The sequence below is a fragment of the Canis lupus genome, chromosome 7 (assembly GCF_003254725.2).
Source record: "Canis lupus dingo isolate Sandy chromosome 7, ASM325472v2, whole genome shotgun sequence".
In the NCBI taxonomy this organism is placed as follows: domain Eukaryota; kingdom Metazoa; phylum Chordata; class Mammalia; order Carnivora; family Canidae; genus Canis; species Canis lupus.
The window spans coordinates 77,388,060-77,406,654 of record NC_064249.1 but is presented as its reverse complement, the minus strand read 5'-3'; the positions used below and the strand labels follow the sequence as shown (position 1 = coordinate 77,406,654).

At 49.5% G+C, this 18,595-nt stretch overlaps 1 protein-coding gene and 1 long non-coding RNA gene across 3 annotated transcripts in view; one reads left to right on the top strand and one right to left on the bottom strand.

Annotated features, from left to right (window-relative positions):
* IMPA2 (inositol monophosphatase 2) overlaps positions 1-10,519 on the bottom strand; it is a 45,482-nt gene extending 34,963 nt beyond the window's left edge. The window contains exon 1 of one of the 2 annotated variants that reach the window (XM_025429561.3): positions 10,240-10,519. In XM_025429561.3, coding sequence (XP_025285346.1) covers positions 10,240-10,335 — 96 coding nt within the window. In that variant the 5' untranslated portion in view covers positions 10,336-10,519. Of the gene's footprint in view, positions 1-9,037; positions 9,065-10,239 lie in introns of those variants that run through there. The other variant, XM_025429562.2, reaches the window with a different exon arrangement.
* Positions 10,520-11,299: 780 nt separating this feature from the next.
* On the top strand, positions 11,300-18,224 carry LOC112648096 (uncharacterized). Its single transcript, XR_003128745.3, has 3 exons — positions 11,300-12,845; positions 13,204-13,280; positions 17,857-18,224. It is a non-coding gene; the product is annotated as an uncharacterized LOC112648096 (long non-coding RNA).
* Positions 18,225-18,595: the final 371 nt, after the last annotated feature.

Sequence of the window (18,595 nt, the reverse complement as noted above, 5' to 3'; positions counted from 1 at the left end):
CACAAGTACCCAGTACAGCAAGTACCCAGAACTACAGAGCAACCTGTGTGTGCTCCAGAAGCCACAGAACAGCACCCCTGAAGAACTCTGCCGGAAGTGGGGCTTCTAACATGCAACGGGTCTTTCCTCTGCTGGGCTGGGAAAAGGCGGCTACTGGAGGCGTAGTCCTAGTGATACTGACTGTACACTTCAGGTTCTTTTTTTTTTTTTTAAGATTTTATTTACTTCTTCATGAGAGACACATGACAGAGAGAGGCAGAGACACAGGCAGAGGGAGAAGCAGGCTCCATGCAGGGAGCCCAGCCTGGGACTTGATCCCAGGGTCCTGGCCCAAGGCAGATGCTCAACCACTGAGCCACCCAGGTGTCCCTACACTTCAGGTTCTAGACAGATCTGAGCACAAGTGAGTGTGATGTGATGGCTCATTTTGTGCGTCAACTTGACTGGGCCACAGGGTACCCAAAGTATTCTGTCAAATGGTTGTCTGGGTTTTTCTGCAAGGGTGTTTTTGGGTAGGTTAACATCTTAACCAGTAAAGCTGATTGACCTTTGTAATGTGGGTAGGTCTCATGCAATCGGTTGCAGGCCTGAGCAGAGGGAGACTGATGCTGCTGCTCTGCGAGAGAACTCTCCCGCCAAATGCCGTTGGACTTCATCTGCAACATCGGTTCCCCTGGAGAACCCTAACACACAGGACAATCAGTAAAACCTACAAAGTGAATCCTGCCTGGCTATCACATGGTACAGGGGGCAGCAGGTAACATCTGCTAATACCTCACAAATGACCTTTAGCCATGGGAAGGAGGAGGAGCTGGTTAAAGCAGAGGAGGGCCATGGACATCAGATTCTCCTGGGGTCCCAGGCCAGCGAATCTCAAAGCTCTCCATGTAACTGCCTCCCTCTCTAGCTTCACGGCTAAGTTTCCTGCAACTTGCCATTTCTACTTTCTACACTCCCGTCACCCCGCTGTCCATGGTCCTCCTTGCACCCCATCATGACTCTGAACAAGCTCCATCAGGCACCTGGCCACCTCGTGTGTCATATCCTGAGGACACCCTCACCCATGCCTCAGCGGCCTTTTCTGTGTTGTCTGACTCTCTCCACTTCAGACCGTTCCCTACAAGTGTCCAAGAGCTCACTGGTCCCTGGCCCCCACCTACTGGCCCATGGCCGGGCCATCACCCTGCTGGCACTCACACCTGCTGAGGGCTCACTCTGTCCCGGCACCATTCCAAGCAGTCACACATACCAACCAGTGACTCTCACAATAACTGACGGTAATAATGATCTTCTCATGTGAAGGATGAGGACAATGAGGCACAAAGAAATGAGGAAAGTGACCCATGGTCACAGCTGTGAGTACAGGTAAAGAGGTTCCACAACAAGCACTCCAAATCTTGCCTTGTTGCCTGGAGGCAGCACCCTAGGACTCCCTAGTTCCCTCATGGTGTGGAGTTCTCCAGCACTGGAATTCACCCAGCTGGAGCCAGGAAGCCAGGGGCTCTCCACAACAAGGTCTCCGTCACCTGACAGTCCATGGCCAAGGCTGCCCAGCACACCATTGAGACTCACCTTGGTCAGTCTGAGCATGAGACCCCCCTGAAACCTTACCCCCCACTGAGGGCCTCCTTGTGCCCCCCAAGCCCACCCACCCACTGGCCTGACTTTTCTCTTCTATCTTCAGCTTTAGCCAAGATGCCTTTCTTGGCATTCCTGAGTGATGCCCTTGGCTTTCTCCCCTCAGGGTGTCCATCTTCTCTCTCTGCCCTGAGCCCCTTACCTCCCCTTCCCCTCCCCAGCGTGTCCCCCAACTTCTCCAGTGAATCCTGCTTTTCCTTTGAGAGTCATGGTGCAGGTATGGATCCTCCCAGGAAGGTGGCTCCGGGAAGTTGGCTGCCACAGCCACCCCATGTTCTATGGTGATTAATGGCTTAGGCTTCTGTCCCAAGAGGCCAAGGTGGGGGATGGGGCTGCAATCCCTGCTTCATGCTGAGTGCACCAGAAGGTAGCCCAAGCACTGGCCTGGCCCCCTGGGGTTGGGAGCTGGGACAGTGGATACGGAGACCCTGAAACTGGCTTAACACCTGGGTACATCACTGCCCCTCAGCTGAATTCTTCCCTCACCTCCCATAGGAGAAAAATGTAAGCAGCCAGCCTTCGGTTCCAGCCTCATGAGGCCAAGAGAGAGAGGAGCTTGGGTGCTCAAGTTCCCTTCTCATGGAGAAGTTACTTTAGATAACCATAGTATAACAGAATTTAAAAACTGCTGTTGGTAAAATGGGTGTTGTAGCTGGACACCATTTTACTGCATGTGTTGATTCATGTAACCACCACCCAAGCAAGACTGAGAACCATTCCATTCATTCCATCAACACAAAGATCTCCCTCCTGCTATAGTCACACTCCTCACCCTGCCACCTTCCTCATGGGATCCCTAATCACCAGCAACCACTTTATAACCACTTTTCCATCTTCGTAATTATGTTGTTTGGGGAATGTTATATGAATTTTCTATGACATTAGTCAACCTTTTGAAACCTGATTTTTTTTCACTCAGAGAGCCATCCACGTTGTTGGGTGCATCAATAGTTCCTCCTTTTTTAGTCTTATGTAATATTCCATGATGTAAAAATATAACCATCAGGAGAAACTGGATGAAATCAGAAACTAGACCTTTCTGTACTATTTCTCCAATTACCTGTGAATTTATAATTATTTTAATATTAAAAGTTTTCTTTAACAGTTTCTTGGGGGAAAAAAGTCCCCTTCTCTCTCTGCCCCTCAGGGTCTCAGGGCGGAGCTCCTCCAGCCAGCCCCCTGCAACTTCTAGGGCTAGGCCGGGGGTTGGGGAAGTGGGGGGGTGCTGGAACTCAGTAGCATCACTTCCATTCTCTAGCTAAGTGGCAAGATTTCAGCCTACTCTCCCCTCAGCCCCAATGACTGGAACCTCCGCGAATGAGCGCTGTGTTTAGGTTAGCAAGGAAATCTCTCAGGGCTGCAGGGGCCGATTCGCCTCCGTGTGGGAGTGACACCAGCCTTTGCTTCAAGCCCTTTAGTCCGGTGCAGGATTTCACAGCTCCTGCTGCCAGTGCAGATGCAAATGCCCCTGAAACAAAGCGCTCCTTCTCACCCCCTACCCCAGCTCCTGTTCAAAGAGTGGGCATAAGAAACAAGCCTCTCTCCTTACAGTGGCATACAGGAAAATGGCAGTTGGCCTCAAACACAGGTCAGGGAGGGGTGGGCCCTGGACACTGGGACCACGTGTGCCCTACCAAGGGCAGCTGCTACTCTGCGCTTGCCAGTTGTCTCTCAGGAGTCCTCTCTTGGCTGAGGTTTCAAATGTTGGCAAAGGTTTTACAACTGTAAGTGCTGGCTGCCCCCCCCCCCCCCGCCCCACCACTGCGGAGCTAAGCAGACACAGAAGGCCTGGACCTGGGGCACAAAATGCAGCATGGGGCCAGCGGAGGCGAGGAAGCCACCCACCACCTCCCTTCCTCCAGCAGCTGGGCACACTGAGCCCAGGTGGGAGAGGAACAGGAAGTCTCTTCGGAAGGAAATGAGTGACCTGAGGCCTCCACATACTGACATCTGGGAATCTCCCAGAGAACATCCAGGAGCTTGGCTTGGGATCATACTAAAGTGGAGCCCATAGGTGGACAAACTGGCTCTCTCCTGGTCCAAGGACCTGGCCTTAAGTCCCACCCCAGGCCAAGGGCTCCCAAATTGGTGTGGCCACCATCAACTTCTCCCCTGAACTGTGGATGCAAACTCTACACGTCCACTTAGAAACCCACTGGCAAGTCAAGCCTGATGTGCTGGAAACACACTTGATTTCCACCTCCAAACCTGTTCCTCCTGCCGTTTCCCCGCCTTGGGAGATGGCAAGTCCATTCAACCAGTTTTGCAGGCGCACACCCTGGAAGGCATCCCTGCTCTCCCCACACCGCCCCCCGCCTCCCAGCCAACAGCAAGCTTGGCAGCCTAGCCCTGGAAATGCAGCTTTTCTACCACCTTCTTCACCACAGCCCAGTCAATTCACCCTCATTTTTCATTGTACCACGTGAACAGCTTCCTTTCAGATATCCAGTTCTGGTCCCCTGTGGAGCTGCAGGGCCCCACACAGCAGCCAGGGCGGGCTCCCTACTGCCCTGTAGGGCCCCAGATAGGACGGCCCGGGCCTCATTATCACACTGAGTAAAGGTACAGTCCTTTCCAGAGTTACTCAGTATTTGTTCGGTGGATGAATACATTTCTAATCGATGTTTTAGTACCACCATCATAAAAACAGGGATAGCCAAGCCAAGGAACACACAAAAAGGCCCTTAGGTTCCTTAATCATATGGGACAAGCAAATTAGAACAACACCTCAAACCCATAAAACTGTCTACAATGGAAAAGACAGACAACACCAAGTGTTGTCCAAGATGTGGAGCAACAGGAACCCTAAGCCTACACGCTGGTAGCAGTGGGAATTGTTACATGCACTTAGAACACTACCTGGCAGCTTTTCACACCTGATGACACAGCAATAACTCCACTCCTATTATTAAAATATTCCCAGCAGAAACGCACACATACATAACCAAAAGACACGTGCAAGAATCTTCATAGCAACATTGTCCATGTTAACTCCAAACTGGACATGATCCAACCTCTCCTCAAGAGCTGGATAAACAGTCATTTAACACATAACAAAATACAGCAGTGGTTCTCAAAGTGTGCCGTCTCCAGATCAGAAGCATCAGCTGGGAACTTGGTAGGAACACCAGTTCGCAGCCCACTCCTTACCTAGTGGATCGGAAACCCTGGGGATGGGACAGAGTCTACCCTAACAAGCATTCCAGGTACTTCGGATGCATGTGAGTGTGTGAGGACCCCATCCCCGCAGCAATGGACCCAATGAGTTTGACCACACTGAGGAGATTGTGAAAAATTCTGTCAGGAAGTTGGGCTGATGACTGTTGATGGGTACACAGAAAGCTAATAAGCAAATTAAAAAAAAATGCCTTTTTTTTTAAAGGAAAATACAAGTTGCGTAAGAAAGAAAATATGTAATACCACCATATACCTGGCTCGACCGTGCATTACAACTGTACGGTCACTGGAAAGTGAGCACAGACAGGGATGGGACCAATCAGGTAATGCAGCCACACAACATAACAACAACATAACAAGCACAACGTCTACAACAGGCTCCAGAATGAGCAGTGGAAGCCTGTGATTTAGAAGACAGGCACAACGATCAGAAAAAAAAGAGATGTCTAGGGAGCAGGATGAGGATGTTGTGGGACGGGGCATTGCTGTTTTCATCACAGTCCTCTCAGGAGTATTCCCTCAGTCACATTCCCTGTGTGAATCACTGATAAAAATTAAAATCACGAATCAAAAACCTCGCGGTGGTGGCAAGGCCAGCCAGACAAGGGGGTTCCCTGGAGCCAGAGCCTGCCGACGTGCTTTCCCTGCCCTGGGGAGGCACGTGGGCAGAAGAGCACCTTCTGGTCCTGACCAGACCGGGGACAAACAAGGCTGGGAGGAAGCGCAGGAATGACCGGGAAGGTCACACGGGGAGGTGTGTGAAGGAAAGGGTCCGGAACCAAACCCTGGAAGGAGAGTATAGATTTCAAGGAGCATGAGAGAGGCAGGAAAATGCAATGTGTGTTTTGAAAATGCCAGATAGTTCAGTCTGGACAGCCAAAGGGCTGCTCCACCCAGGGGCCGTGGGGACAGCAGCCCGGCTTCCCGGGACTGGGCTTCGGGAAGCAGCACCCGCAGCTACACGAGGCCGCCGGAGAGCCGGAGGCCTGCAGCACTGAGCAAGGGTGGGTCCTGCGCTTTGCTTTTTCTGCCTTGTCCCGAAATTCTATTACCGCAAACAGAGGTGAATTTACTGTGAGGCTAATGAAGCTGAGGCTCCAAGGCTCGGGCCCACCCTGAGGCTCAGTGAGGGCCCTTAGCACAGCCTTCACCAGGGCGCACATGAACACCTTTTGCAAGTTTGCAAAAGTCAGCTTTCTAACTGCAGATGGAAGCACTGTCTCTTTCCGCCGTGACCTCCATTATAATTGTGTGTCAGGTGGCACTGGAGTGGGTCCTGGCGTACTTGGCTAAAGGCAAGTTGAGTGGACATGAAATTTACTTTGGGCCTGACTGGAACGATCTGTGGGGTTTGCAGCACACCTGTCTGTAAGTTATTATTAGCCATCCTGTGGAGGAATGGCTTCCAGAAATGCTTCTACTGTCCACCACGCTGACTGACTTGGCCTGGGGACCTGGCAGGCAGGGCCAGAGGAGCATGCGCGTGTGTGCTGTGCAAACTGGCACGTGGGATGGTGGAAAGAAACAGGCAACCACATGGAACTAGAAGTCTGCAGAAAATTCTTCCATGTCTTACAACTAACATATAGAAGAAAATTGACGGGATTCTCAAATTTGACGGCAATCCTAAAAATTTATAGGATCCTACCAATAATCCTACCAATAATAAGTTTGAAGCCTAAATAAACTTGTTTAGACTATCAGTAATCAATTTCAATTAGTCATGCTACAGGAAAACCTGGACTTATCTATTGGCTCCATTCAAAATACCACAAAATCGGGGTGCCTGGGTGGTTCCATGGTTGAGCCTCTGCCTTCAGCTCAGGTCATGATCCCGGGGTCCTGGGATTGAGTCCCGCATTGGGCTCCCGGCATGGAGCCTGCTTCTCCCTCTGCCTGTGTCTCTGACTCTCTCTTTGTGTCTCTCATGAATAAATAAATAAAATATTTTTAAAAATACCACAAAATCCTTGTCATTCAAAGGCATAAATATGAAGCCAAAAATGTGAGAAAAAAGTATTACAGAAGATTGAGAAGCAGCTAAAGAATTATTTTTATGCGGTGCCTGGGTGGCTCAGTGGTTGAACCTCTGCCTTTGGCTCAAGTCATGATCCTGGGGTCCTAGGAGCAAGTCCTGCATCCGGCTCTCCACAGGGAGCCTGCTTCTCTATGTGTATCTCATGAATAAATACAACCTTTTTTTAAAAAAAGAATTATTTTTATGCATTTTGTTATATTTGTTAGCATCTTAAAATTTATACTGTTGTGGGGCACCTGAGTGGCTCAGTCAATTAAGTACCTGTCTTTAGTTCAGGTCCCAGGGTCTTGGGATCAAACCCCACATTGGGTTCCCTGCTCACCAGGGACCCTGCTTCTCCCTCTGCCTCTCTCTGCCTTCTGTCTCCCCCTCCCTCTGCCTGCCACTCCCCCTGCTTGTGTGCTCTGTCAAATAAATAAGATCTTTTTTTAAAAAATGTATACTGTTGTGATTTTTCTTATTCTAAACAGTGTTTATACCTAATTTTCAATTTGTAATTTTGCATTTTTTTTCTTAAAGAAGGCTCCTAAATTGTCTAAGCTTCAGGTCCAACAAAACCTGGATCTACTCTATGGGACAATTAAAAGAAGTAGTTTTCTGAGATACTTCTGTTCATACATCAAAGATAATAAGCACCCATTTCAGTGAATATTACTATTTGTATTTGTGGTGGTGACAGCGGTGGAACTAAAGCCACTGTCTTCCCCCTGAAGCCCCACAGCCAGGGACGCACTGCTGCGTAGCACCAGCATGAGTGGTTGGGCCCTGCAGGAATGGGTTGCGGTGGGGGGGAATCCCTGGGTGGCTCAGAGGTTTAGTGCCTGCCTTCAGCACAGGGTGTGATCCCCGCGTCCCAGGATGGAGTCCCACATCGGGCTCCCTGTGTGAAGCCTGCTTCTCCCTCTGCCCATGTCTCTGCCTCTGTGTGTGTGTGTGTGTGTGTGTGTCTCATGAATAAATAATAAAATCTTAAAAAAAAAAAAGGAATGGGTTGGGGAGACGCGAGGAAGAAGGGAGGAGGAGCCGGGCAGCCACTGTGGACAGGGCAGCACTTTGGGGCAAGTGGCTTTTAGAGAGACCTCTCAGGATGGGGTAAAGGGGAGGTGGCAGCAAAGTGTGCAGGGCTGCCCTGATCCCAAACCTATGTCTGAAAGGTGAAGGGCAGAGACATTCATCTCTTCGGAGGTCTCTCCCCACCCCCCCAGACCCACAACACTACTTTCAGCATATAGAACCCAGACTCAGGAATTCAGCACACACAACTGTCCCAGGAGCAGCTGAGAGGAACAAACTTAATAAAATAGAACTTTGGGTACTGGTGAGGGGGTGGGCATGTTGGGCCACAGGGCCACTGTAACTCTGCCAAATACTCCTTAGCTAAGGAGGATTCAGAAATGGATCAGCACTAACTACCTTTTCATCCCTCTTTGGGGTATCTGGCTAAAGACCAGATTTTTTTCCAATCAGCACTCGATTCCTGTGAGAACATTATTAAGACGATCTGTCCCACTTTTACACAGGTTGCAATGACCTTGTGTGGCTTCTGTTTGTTCCAGGCATAGACCATTCCGGCCACTCTTCCCTCCACTGCCCAGCAGGCAGGAAGCATCACATAATGCCCAGGACTCTGGGCTCCCTGATCGGACTCCTAATAGCAGAATCTTTATTTTATCCCTCTCCCACTCTCAAAAAGTTTTTTTGTTGTTGGCAAGTTGAGAAAACTTAAGATATCTCTTAATAAGGCCTTTAGAATTGTGCCTGCCATATTACAAGTTCTGTATAAGCATCTGTTCAATAAAATAAAGGTTTTAAAGACACTTCTGTGTCTTCAAGGATTTCAATTTGAAAAACCATAGAAAGCCATCACAACTCACCAGGGTTTACAGTGTAGTATCAGAATCCTAAGCTGGCTTCTCCTTAAAGTCTCAAGGAAGAAGAGTTTTATGGTGGAACCTAAAAGTTACTAAATATCCTGATGATGCTCACTCTGGAAAGGAAGTGAGGGGCCTCAGAGCGAGGGAGGAGGGCGAGAGCAAGTGCTCCCTGCACGTAGTGGATCTGCTTTCCAGTAGGAATGTTTGCCCCGTAACTACAAACCTCAGCATTCTAGCTCTCAAAGTTTGGAGTCCTCCTCCCATAGGAAGGAAAGGTGACAGAGCCACAGGATGAAGTTTCACAACCCACCTTTTCAGTCATGCCTTCCCTACAGGCTGAATCTTGCATCTTTAAAACCACAGAAGGAGGGCCCTCCAACACAAAATGGGTCTGCTCAGTGTCGAAATGAACTTCTAAAGGGGATTAGAGGATTCACACCAAGGTGAAGCACTGTCCCCTGAGCACGTGACAAATTCAGGGTGGGTAAGAGCCTGACTTGAACACCCCGGGAAAACCTGCAGAGCATTTTCATACTGCTAGACCTGAAGAAGAAAATGATGCTTGGATAGAAAAAGTCAATCTGCTCACAGTGCTGCTTCTGTCCTTCCGACCCTCCAAATCACCGGAAGCATCGTATGCCTTGACAAGCCAGGCAGGAGTAAGCCATCTTCCCAGTCCCACGGGCCATGATGGTCCTGGGACAACCACCAGGGCTCCTTCACTGCAAGGACTTGGAGCCTACAATGCGCCAGGCACTGACTGGGGTACTGAGGAGAAGGTGGGTAGTAACCACACGCAAAACTGAAAGTGAGAAAAGTCGAACTGCACTCCCTTTTCAAACTCGAGTCACACGTTCTCGCTCTGCTGCTTGATTTTCATCCTTCCTCTGGTCAGTGTACCAAGTCCCTCCAGGTCCAGATTCAGGATGCTGGAGGGAAGACCATCAAACAGCAAGCGGGCCAAGAGCTCCTGCGCCAGGGGTGTCAACGTGGGGGAAGCGCACCCACGTCCCGGCCGCAGGCTCTTCTCAAAGGTCCTTAAACACAAACAGCTGCCGCGGCATTCAAGCCCAATGCCCGGGGGGCTTTTTAAATCCCGGCACTGGTCCGCGCAGCCAATGCGCTCTAACCTCGGGCCTCCGGCCTCCGACGCAAGGGTCAAGTCACCCACAGTTAGACATCGCACCGACACAGGACAGGGGCCGCGTGGGGCGTGCTTCCGGGGTGGCGGCCCCGCTCAGCCCCCGGCTCCTGGACGGCTCCTGCGCCGCACCAACAACGGCTTCGTTCACCCCCAGCCGCCGACCCCGGACGGGGGCCTCCCCGCACCCCGGGCCGCCCCGCCCGGTCCGCAGCCCCGCGCGTCTAGCTGCTCGCTCCCCCAGCCCCGGAGGGCTTCCTCCGTCCACGGGAGTCTGCGCGGACTCTGCCAAGTTTCGAGGGGCGCCCGGCCCGGCCCTCCGGGGCTGCGCTCGCAGGACCGCGCCGTCCGGGAGGGGCCCGCGGGCTCACCTGTCCCGCCCGCAGCGCCAGCTGCACCGCCGCCTCGAAGCACTCCTCCCAGGGGCCCCCGGCGGGCGGCGCCTCGTCCTCGCCGTTCGGCTTCATCGTGGCCTCGCCGGGCCCCGCCACCTCCGGCCCTGCTCGCCGGGCCCCCACCGGCTCCCGCCGCCCGGACGCCAGGCTCCGCACCGCTTTCTCCTCGTCCCGCCACTCGGCGTCTCGGCCTCCGCCCGCCCCACAGCTGCGCCCGCGGGAAGGGCAGGGAGCGGGCCGTGGCCCCGGGAGCCGCGCGGTGCGTCCCGCGCCCCGCCCCCCGCCCCGGCCCTGCCCGCGCCCCGCCCCGGCCCCGCCCCGGGCCCGCCCCCACCCCTCCGGGGCCCCGCCCCTCCCGGCGAGGACTCGGGCGCGCGCGGAGCCCAGCTCCCGGCCTCTGGCCCCGCCCCCTCCGAGCCGCGCCTCTCGCTCCTCGCTCCTCCAGACCACCCCTGAGGTTGGCCCCGCCCCGCAGGGCCCCGCCCCCGCCCCGAGCCCCGCCCCCACCGCCCTCCCAGGCCCCGCCCCTCCCGGCGAGGACTCGCGCGCGCGCGGAGCCCAGCTCCCGGCCTCTGGCCCCGCCCCCTCCGAGCCGCGCCTCTCGCTCCTCCAGATCCCCCCTGAGGTTGGCCCCGCCCCGCAGGGCCACGCCCCCGCCCGAGCCCCGCCCCCACCGCCCTCCCAGGCCCCGCCCCTCCCGGCGAGGACTCCGGCGCGCGCGGAGCCCAGCTCCCGTCCGGCCCCCCCCGCCCCGCCTGCTCCGCGCTGACCCGGCCCTGCGCTCTCCCGGGACGAGAAAGGAGTGCTGGGGACTGTGGGCCTGGGACGGAAGCCTGGAACGGGACTGGAGCAAGGCCCCGGGGCGGGGGCGGTGCGCGGCCGTGGCCCCGGCTCCAGCGGGCACAGGATCTGCCCCAGCTGGGGGTGCCCCCGGCCCTCTCGCCCCAGCCAGGCGGTCGGCGCGCACAGGGCCGGGTGTGGCGGGGCCGAGGAGCTGCCTTCAGCGGCTGACGGGTTGCTCGGGTTGCTCGGGTTGCTCGCGGGGGCCCGTCTTCACAAAGCGCCTGTGTTCCTGAAAGTCCGGATGCAAAGGAGAAGCCTTCACCCCCCCACAAGAAAAAACAAACAAAAAAAAGAAGCCTTCACCCCAGCAAAAACCACACGCTACGATGACAGTTGGTCTTGCAAACTGCCTGTGCTCAGAACTCCGATGTGCAGCCCAAACTGTGACTACTCTTTGTCAGGAGGCGTGACCTTTTAGACCTTGGATTCTTTAGAGCTGCTGCACACTGGCACCAACCGCCTAAACACAAATACAAGGCTCTTCCTGAGAGGGTGTCTCTAGTGTCCAGGAGTTTAATTTCATAAGCTGTTGTGCCTGCTCCTTTACAAAATATGCTGACCCATAGAAACTGATTCTGGAGTGTCACTTCTTAGTCTGGGAGAACAGTGGGAGTTTGTACCAGAACTTTGGGACGTCCTTTACACAGTTAACCTAACGATGGGGTTAAATGTTTTTAGATTTTGTATCTGTGAGCGCTCAATGTTGAAATATCTTGTAAAGAAAATTTAGGTCTACGGTGTAAGAGATGAAAATTGCAAACAATAAGGAGGAATTAGGAAGCCAGAGCTGGGCAGGGCTTTAGTCTCGCACTCTAGCCTTGCCCTCAGAAAACTAGGCCAAGAATTGCCCCATCTCCCACAAGGGCCATTTGGGGGCAGTTAAAGACATGCTCTGCTCCATCTTTTCTGTTCCTATTCTTTTTGGTTTTCAGGCTATGGAGTTGGACTTCAGACTCCATACTTAAGACTATGTTCTGAATGCTTCACTTTAAAATTAAATGCAGCCAATTGTTGACCTTCATGGCAGGTTTTCATTAGAGGTCCCTTCCAACACCAAGCAAGATTAGGAAGTTAGAACATTTCTCTTTGGTGCCTTCTTAGCTTCCCTTTCTGAACATATCTCCCCCCTACTCCCTGTCCTGGATCCATCTAGGAGCTCAATTATATATTTAGATAAGCTCTTGTGTTTAGCTTATCTAAATATCTAGAGAAAAAGACTTCATAACTTCATTGCTTAACTCTCAAGTATCTTAAGGTAGAATCATGTGGTTTTTGCCAGTACAAAGTTTAGAGCCAGCCAGATTTTCCTAAGTGAGAATATTGGCCTCATTTCTTCCTTGCTGTGTGGATTTGAGCAACTTACAAATAACCTTCTTTGCTTCAGTTTTAATTGTTCCTCAAAAAATGGTGTTTTTTTAATTTTTATTTTTGTTTTTTGTTAAGTATTATATGGGTTAGTATACATGTGTTTGGCAGTTTTGTGTTTGCTACTATTATTAATGACTGACTTATTCGTGTACCCTGAAGTGATCAGCATATTGCTTGGCACGTAATAGGTGTTTAATAATTACCTGTTAATCATTCAATATTGAAATCAACTTTGTCTAACAGATCATCCAAGTTTCTCATGCTTTACTGACAATCCTCCATGGAAACAACATAGTTCTTCACCATGATGACCTGTATGCTACTCTGGTTGTTATCTCTTTCAGAGGCCCTGGGAAATCACATTTGCTTTGGTAAGCCCCTAGAATACAGTGTTCTGTCTTGAAAAACTACTTCTTCACTGTCCCATATACCCCACCCTGAGGGTACAGCCTCAGTGGGCGCTCTGGTCACCAGGAGGTAGAATGTAAGGTGACTGCACAGGGAGCCAAAGAAGAGAGGGTGGGGTCGGAGTCAGTGAGAAGGTAGAAGGGCATTAAGGACAGATTATCTCCTTTTTGCCTTGCCCTTTATATCCTTATTAATCTGGGAGTCCCTTCTCATATCCTTTCTGGAAAAAGCAAAGTCTAAATAAATTGTCAACAAAGTTTTTCTATTCTACCCACTTTTCTAGCTTCCCAGATTACCCTGAAATCTGATCTTATTCTCCAGGGCCAAGACTCACTGATTGGGACATTTGAAGAGCTTTGTTGTTTCATCTCATCTGAATCCCCAGAAGTAGGCCCCAGGTAACATTTGACCATTCTTAGCCTCAGGTGTGGAAAGTTGGTCTTACGGGCTGAATTCTGTTGCCCTTGAAGTTCTTATGTTGAAGTCCTAACTTCTAGACCTCAGAATGTGACTGTAACCAGAGATAGGGCCTTTAAATAGGTAATTATGCTAAAATGAGGTTCTTAGGGTGAGCCCTAATCGAATATGACTGATGTCTTTTTAAGAAAAGGGAATTTGGGGGTGCCTGGGTGACTCAGCTGAGCGTCTGACTTGGTTTTGGCTCAGATCATGATCTCAGGGTCATGAGATGGAGCCTCAGGGCTCAGTGCTCAGTGGGCAGTCTATTTGAGATTCTCTCCCTCCCCTCTCCTCTTGTGCACACACACTCTCTCTCTCTCTCTCAAATAAATAAATCTTAAAAAAGAAAGAAAAAGAGAAAAGGAATTTGGGCACACGCATAAAGAGGGAGAAGGTCAGCTACAAAGAAAGAAGAGAGGCCTCACAGGAAACCAAACTTTTGGATACGTTGACCTTTGATTTCTTGCCTCCAGAACTGTGAGAAAATACATTTCTGTTTTTAAGCCACCCAGTCTGGGGTACTTTATCATAGCAGCTTTGGCAAACTGATACAGTTGGGAGCCAAAGAGGGTTGCCTGTGCATCACTACACTTAGGGTTATAAGGAGCTTTTCTCAGCCAAGAGGCCTTGTAGCAGGCAGTAGGGAGCCTGGGTCTCCAGGATGGAACAACAGAGCCAACCCTTCTGCCCACCACCCAGCTCCCTGCCAAGCTGTGTGTGTGTGTGGGGGGGGATCACTTATGCAATAATCGAGTCAGACATCACCACATTCTCACTAAATTAAGTCAGACAGGTGATTACCAAAAAATGCTCTGTATTTAAAGATCACCCAACAAACAACAATTCTAGGAGTCCTTGCAAAGCTCTGCTCCAGTGGAATTCTCTATAAAAAAAATTCTCCAAAGGTTATTTCTCCTCATTTACTTCCACTGTAAAACTAGAGATGCTTTTTCCTACTCTGGAAAAACCTCCCAAGTCGTTATTCTCATTGAGGAAGGGGTTAATGCAAAGTGGTGGGCATTATGCCTCCTGCTGAGTATGACCTTGTACCAGATAATTCCCTAGAATTCACCTGGTGTGCTTTCAGAATTTTTTTTTAAGATTTTATTTATTTATTCATGAGAGATGCTGAGAGAGAGGCAGAGAGAGACACAGGCAGAGGGAGAAGCAGGCTCCCCTCAGGGAGTATGATGAGGGATTGAGAGAGGGATCCGGGACCCTGGGATCACGCCCTGAACCAAAGACAAGAGGCTCAACCGCTGAGCCACCCAGGCGTCCCTGGCATTCAGAATTTTTCAAAGTTCTCCTGGGACTCTATTTCTTCTTTCCTATTTTCTTCACTCACTGCTTACCTGGATTCTATGTCTGTGGATTCCACCATCGTAGATCCTGGAGACAATGAAATTATACTTCAATCATTGATGATTCATTCTGTTAACGTAACCTGCAAGACCTCAGTTCTGTAAAATAAATTCCCAATATTTCTAGTTCCATGCATCAGAAATTCTTCATGAGGAAGGTCATGAAATTAATGATACTAGCAGAGCAGATCGTATTTTGCAATCCATAGACTCTGAGGTACTACTTGCAACTCTCTCTATTTCCCCATAACTGGATTCTCTTTCTAGCTTCCCCTCCTGTCAGTGGCAGAAAACTTCCTTCTAGGACAACTCAGATATGTCAGTGAGTTTTCAGACTTTTCAAGTTCAAAATTCAATTAATTCGGCTTTGGGTTGTCGCCCTTTTCCCTAGGTAGGTCCAATCAAAGGGAGCTCAGCCCCGGGGGAAGACACCTGCCCCTTGATCCTTGGTCTGTCTTATACCTGCAGGATGCTGACGTGGGACCTGCCCCGTCCAGGCCACTATGGTCATTCCTTCCTTTGACAGCCTTGGCCATCCTGATATGGGGTACTAATAGGCCCTACTGGCTTTCGCTTTGACCCCTAGGCCCCCTCGGGGCTCGGGCACCCCCTCTCTGGGGCACTGCAGATAGTGAATGCTCCCCAGGGGAGGTTCCCAGCCTGGTATTTCCAGCTTGGGCGTTTTCTCCTTTGCTGGCTCACCCTCCCCCAAGCTGGTGTCCTATGGAAGGAAATCAGGTCGTGCTTGCTTCCCAGGTCTTGCCAGGAAGAGGCCCAAGCTTCCTAAAGTTTTCCAGGAAAAGACCTCCTCTCCAACTACCCCCAGCTCCGCCTTTCTGCAGGAGGGGGCAGAGTGGGTGGCCTTAAAACATTAACTCTTTCTTTACAGCGCTCCTCCCCCATCTCCATCTACTGGGGTTGGGAGGGACACAGCCTCGGCCTTATCATATCTTTTTCAAAAATTTTATTTATTTTTTGTCCTCACTGACCAAATGGGTAAGCTTTGTTCTGAGCTCTCCTGAGAATACCCCCCACTCTTGGCTTAGGGTAATTCACCCTCTGATCTCACTGCTGGATGGGGGAGGTTCTTGGGGTTGAAAATGGATGGAGAGGAGCCACCTTACTAAAAACTCTTCCATCTGCCTATATTTTAAAACTGGATTGCTTTAAGGGAAACGTTTCTCTGCCTTTTTATTGAAAGCTTATGTTCCATTTGCAAAGTTTTGTTTTTTTTTAAACCTAAAAAAGCATTGTTACATTATGGTGGAGAAAGTTTGTTTGTTGGTTCATACAAAATGCTACAAAGTTATTAATAGCATTTGAGAGGAAGATACAGTGAGATTCTGCTGCCTTTAATTCAATTATTGAGACACTTGACATTTTGAAGTGGATGGAACAATGACCAGCCCCGAATGAAGGAAATTCATCTTGAAGCTTTATGTCTTCATTACACAGACACTGGCTTTTGAAAGTGTTGATACTTGCACTTTCTTTTTCAGGTTGTTTTGATAACTGCAGAAAGGGGGAAGTCAATGAATGTGCTCAGTCCTCCCAGACCTTTCTTCACCTGACAGTTCTCCATTTTTTCACATATCCTTCTTCTTTGTTTATTTTTTAAAAAGATTTTATTTATTTACTCCTGAGAGACACAGAGACAAAGCGGAGGGAGAAGCAGGCTCCCCGCGGGGAGCCCGAGCAGGACTGGATCCCAGGACCCCAGGATCATGACCTGAGCGAAAGGCAGAGGCTCAACCATGAGCCACCCAGGTGCCCCTTCTTCGTTTAAAATACTCCCTCTTTAGTCCTAATAGTCTGCATCAACTCCCATCCTTAGAGTTAAACAAACAATAAATAAACAAGCTTCCTGAACCAGCTCTGTTGCAAGGAGCCCTTTAAGAAGTTCACAAGCCTTTGGAAAGCAGATGGAGTTTCTGGCAATTATCAAAATCAGTCATGTTTTCATTAAGGCAATGTTTTATTTTAGGCTTTAAGAAATCTATTCGGAGAAAAAGAAGTCTATTTGGAACTTAAACATAGAAAGCACTTTTTAGTATAGATGAATATATGTGTGTCTTTATATGTGTTTGTGTATACACACATGAAGACAGAGAGAGCACATCACCTTTGGGGAATAATATATAGCTGACAGAAGAAAGCTAGCTGACATAGCATTGCAGGGATCCCTGGGTGGCACAGCGGTTTGGTGCCTGCCTTTAGCCCAGGGCGCGATCCTGGAGACCCGGGATCGAATCCCAGTCGGGCTCCCGGTGCATGGAGCCTGCTTCTCCCTCTGCCTGTGTCTCTGCCTCTCTCTCTCTCTGTGACTATCATAAATAAATAAAAATTAAAAAAATAATATAGCATTGCACTAAGAATTCCATTTCTGGGCAGCCTGGGTGGCTCAGCAGTTTAGCACCGCCTTTAACCCAGGGAGTGATCCTGGAGACCTGGGATCTGATCCTGGAGACCAGGGATCAAGTCCCACATCGGGCTCCCTGCATGGAACCGACTTCTCACTCTGCCTATGTCTCTGCCTCTCTCTCTCTCTCCCTGTGTCTCTCATGAATAAATAAATAAAATCTTAAAAAAAAATAATTTCCATTTCTAAGGCAGCCACTGCTATTAAACTAGAATATTTTTAACCTGGAAGGATGAATATGGGATCTAAATAAGACACATGCATTCTACTTGTCTGTCACAAAAAGGAATGTTGATCAGCATTAACATTTGAATCTTTTCTGCCAAGAGAGGAAACCAATTTAAGGGGGAAGCAAAACAAAGGTAAATTTCATATTTTTCTGTGGATTTATCCTCATATACATTTGTTTATTCATTCATGCATTCATTTATTCAACAGGTATTTCTGCATTGCGTATGGGCTCTTGAGGGTTGGGGCAATGAGAAGAGAGGGTGATTTAGGGTTCTGTATTACCAGTTATTTCAGTTGGTGGCCTTGCACATGGAAGGCAGCACATGGAAGGTTCTAGACTCCCTAGACCGGGGGTCTAGAACAGACTGAGGGTCTAGAACTGAGTTGGGAATGTCTTTGCATGGGGGAAAATACATTAAGGAGGGTTCAAGAGAGGATGGCAGGACTGGTGGATGAATGTAGCAACAGATTGTCATTAGATTGTCTTTGGAACTTGGTTTGTAGCATCATACAAAAATCCAGGAGGCAGATGCAGAATTCAATCAGCTGTCATTGTCACTGTCAATCAGTGAGAGCTGTGGTCCCAGCAGTAGGAAGAATGTGAAGATGATGCAGAATTCCATCAGGTTCAAAAGCCTGAAGTGGACACCTTGTCTTCCTAGAGTTGGGTTGAGAATTGTTCCTCAGTGGATGAACATCTATTAGCTGTAGCAGGATGTAGAATCAAGTGAAGAAATACTCAAGAGAACCAAACTCATAACAGCAGTATCTCCATACTAAGGGATTATCTGTGAATATGTGTGTATTGTATGCATAAATGTAATCTAATATGACTAAATGCACTTAATAAAACAACAATATTATAATAAAAAGCTCTTTTAAAAGTGATTGTTTAAATTTGCTGAACAGAAAATGAATTATGCTGAACTAGAAACTTCATAATAAATATTAATTCTTAGGACCAAAGCCACCCCTTTCATCTGCACAAATACCATCCTCGAGGACACTAAAGAATTCACTGACTCATATGATTCTCTCTTCCAAGCATATTTCTCTTGGAGGTGATGATGGTTGTGGGAGGACCATCACTGAGACCAGACACAGAAAACAAAGTAAAACAAAGGTATTTCTTTTATTCCCATATTAGAGAGCTCTCGTGGAGTTGTTAAAGTTAACTTCTACAAAGACAATCCTACTTTTCATTACTTAGGGGGGAAAAAAGTGTTCATATTTATATCATGAA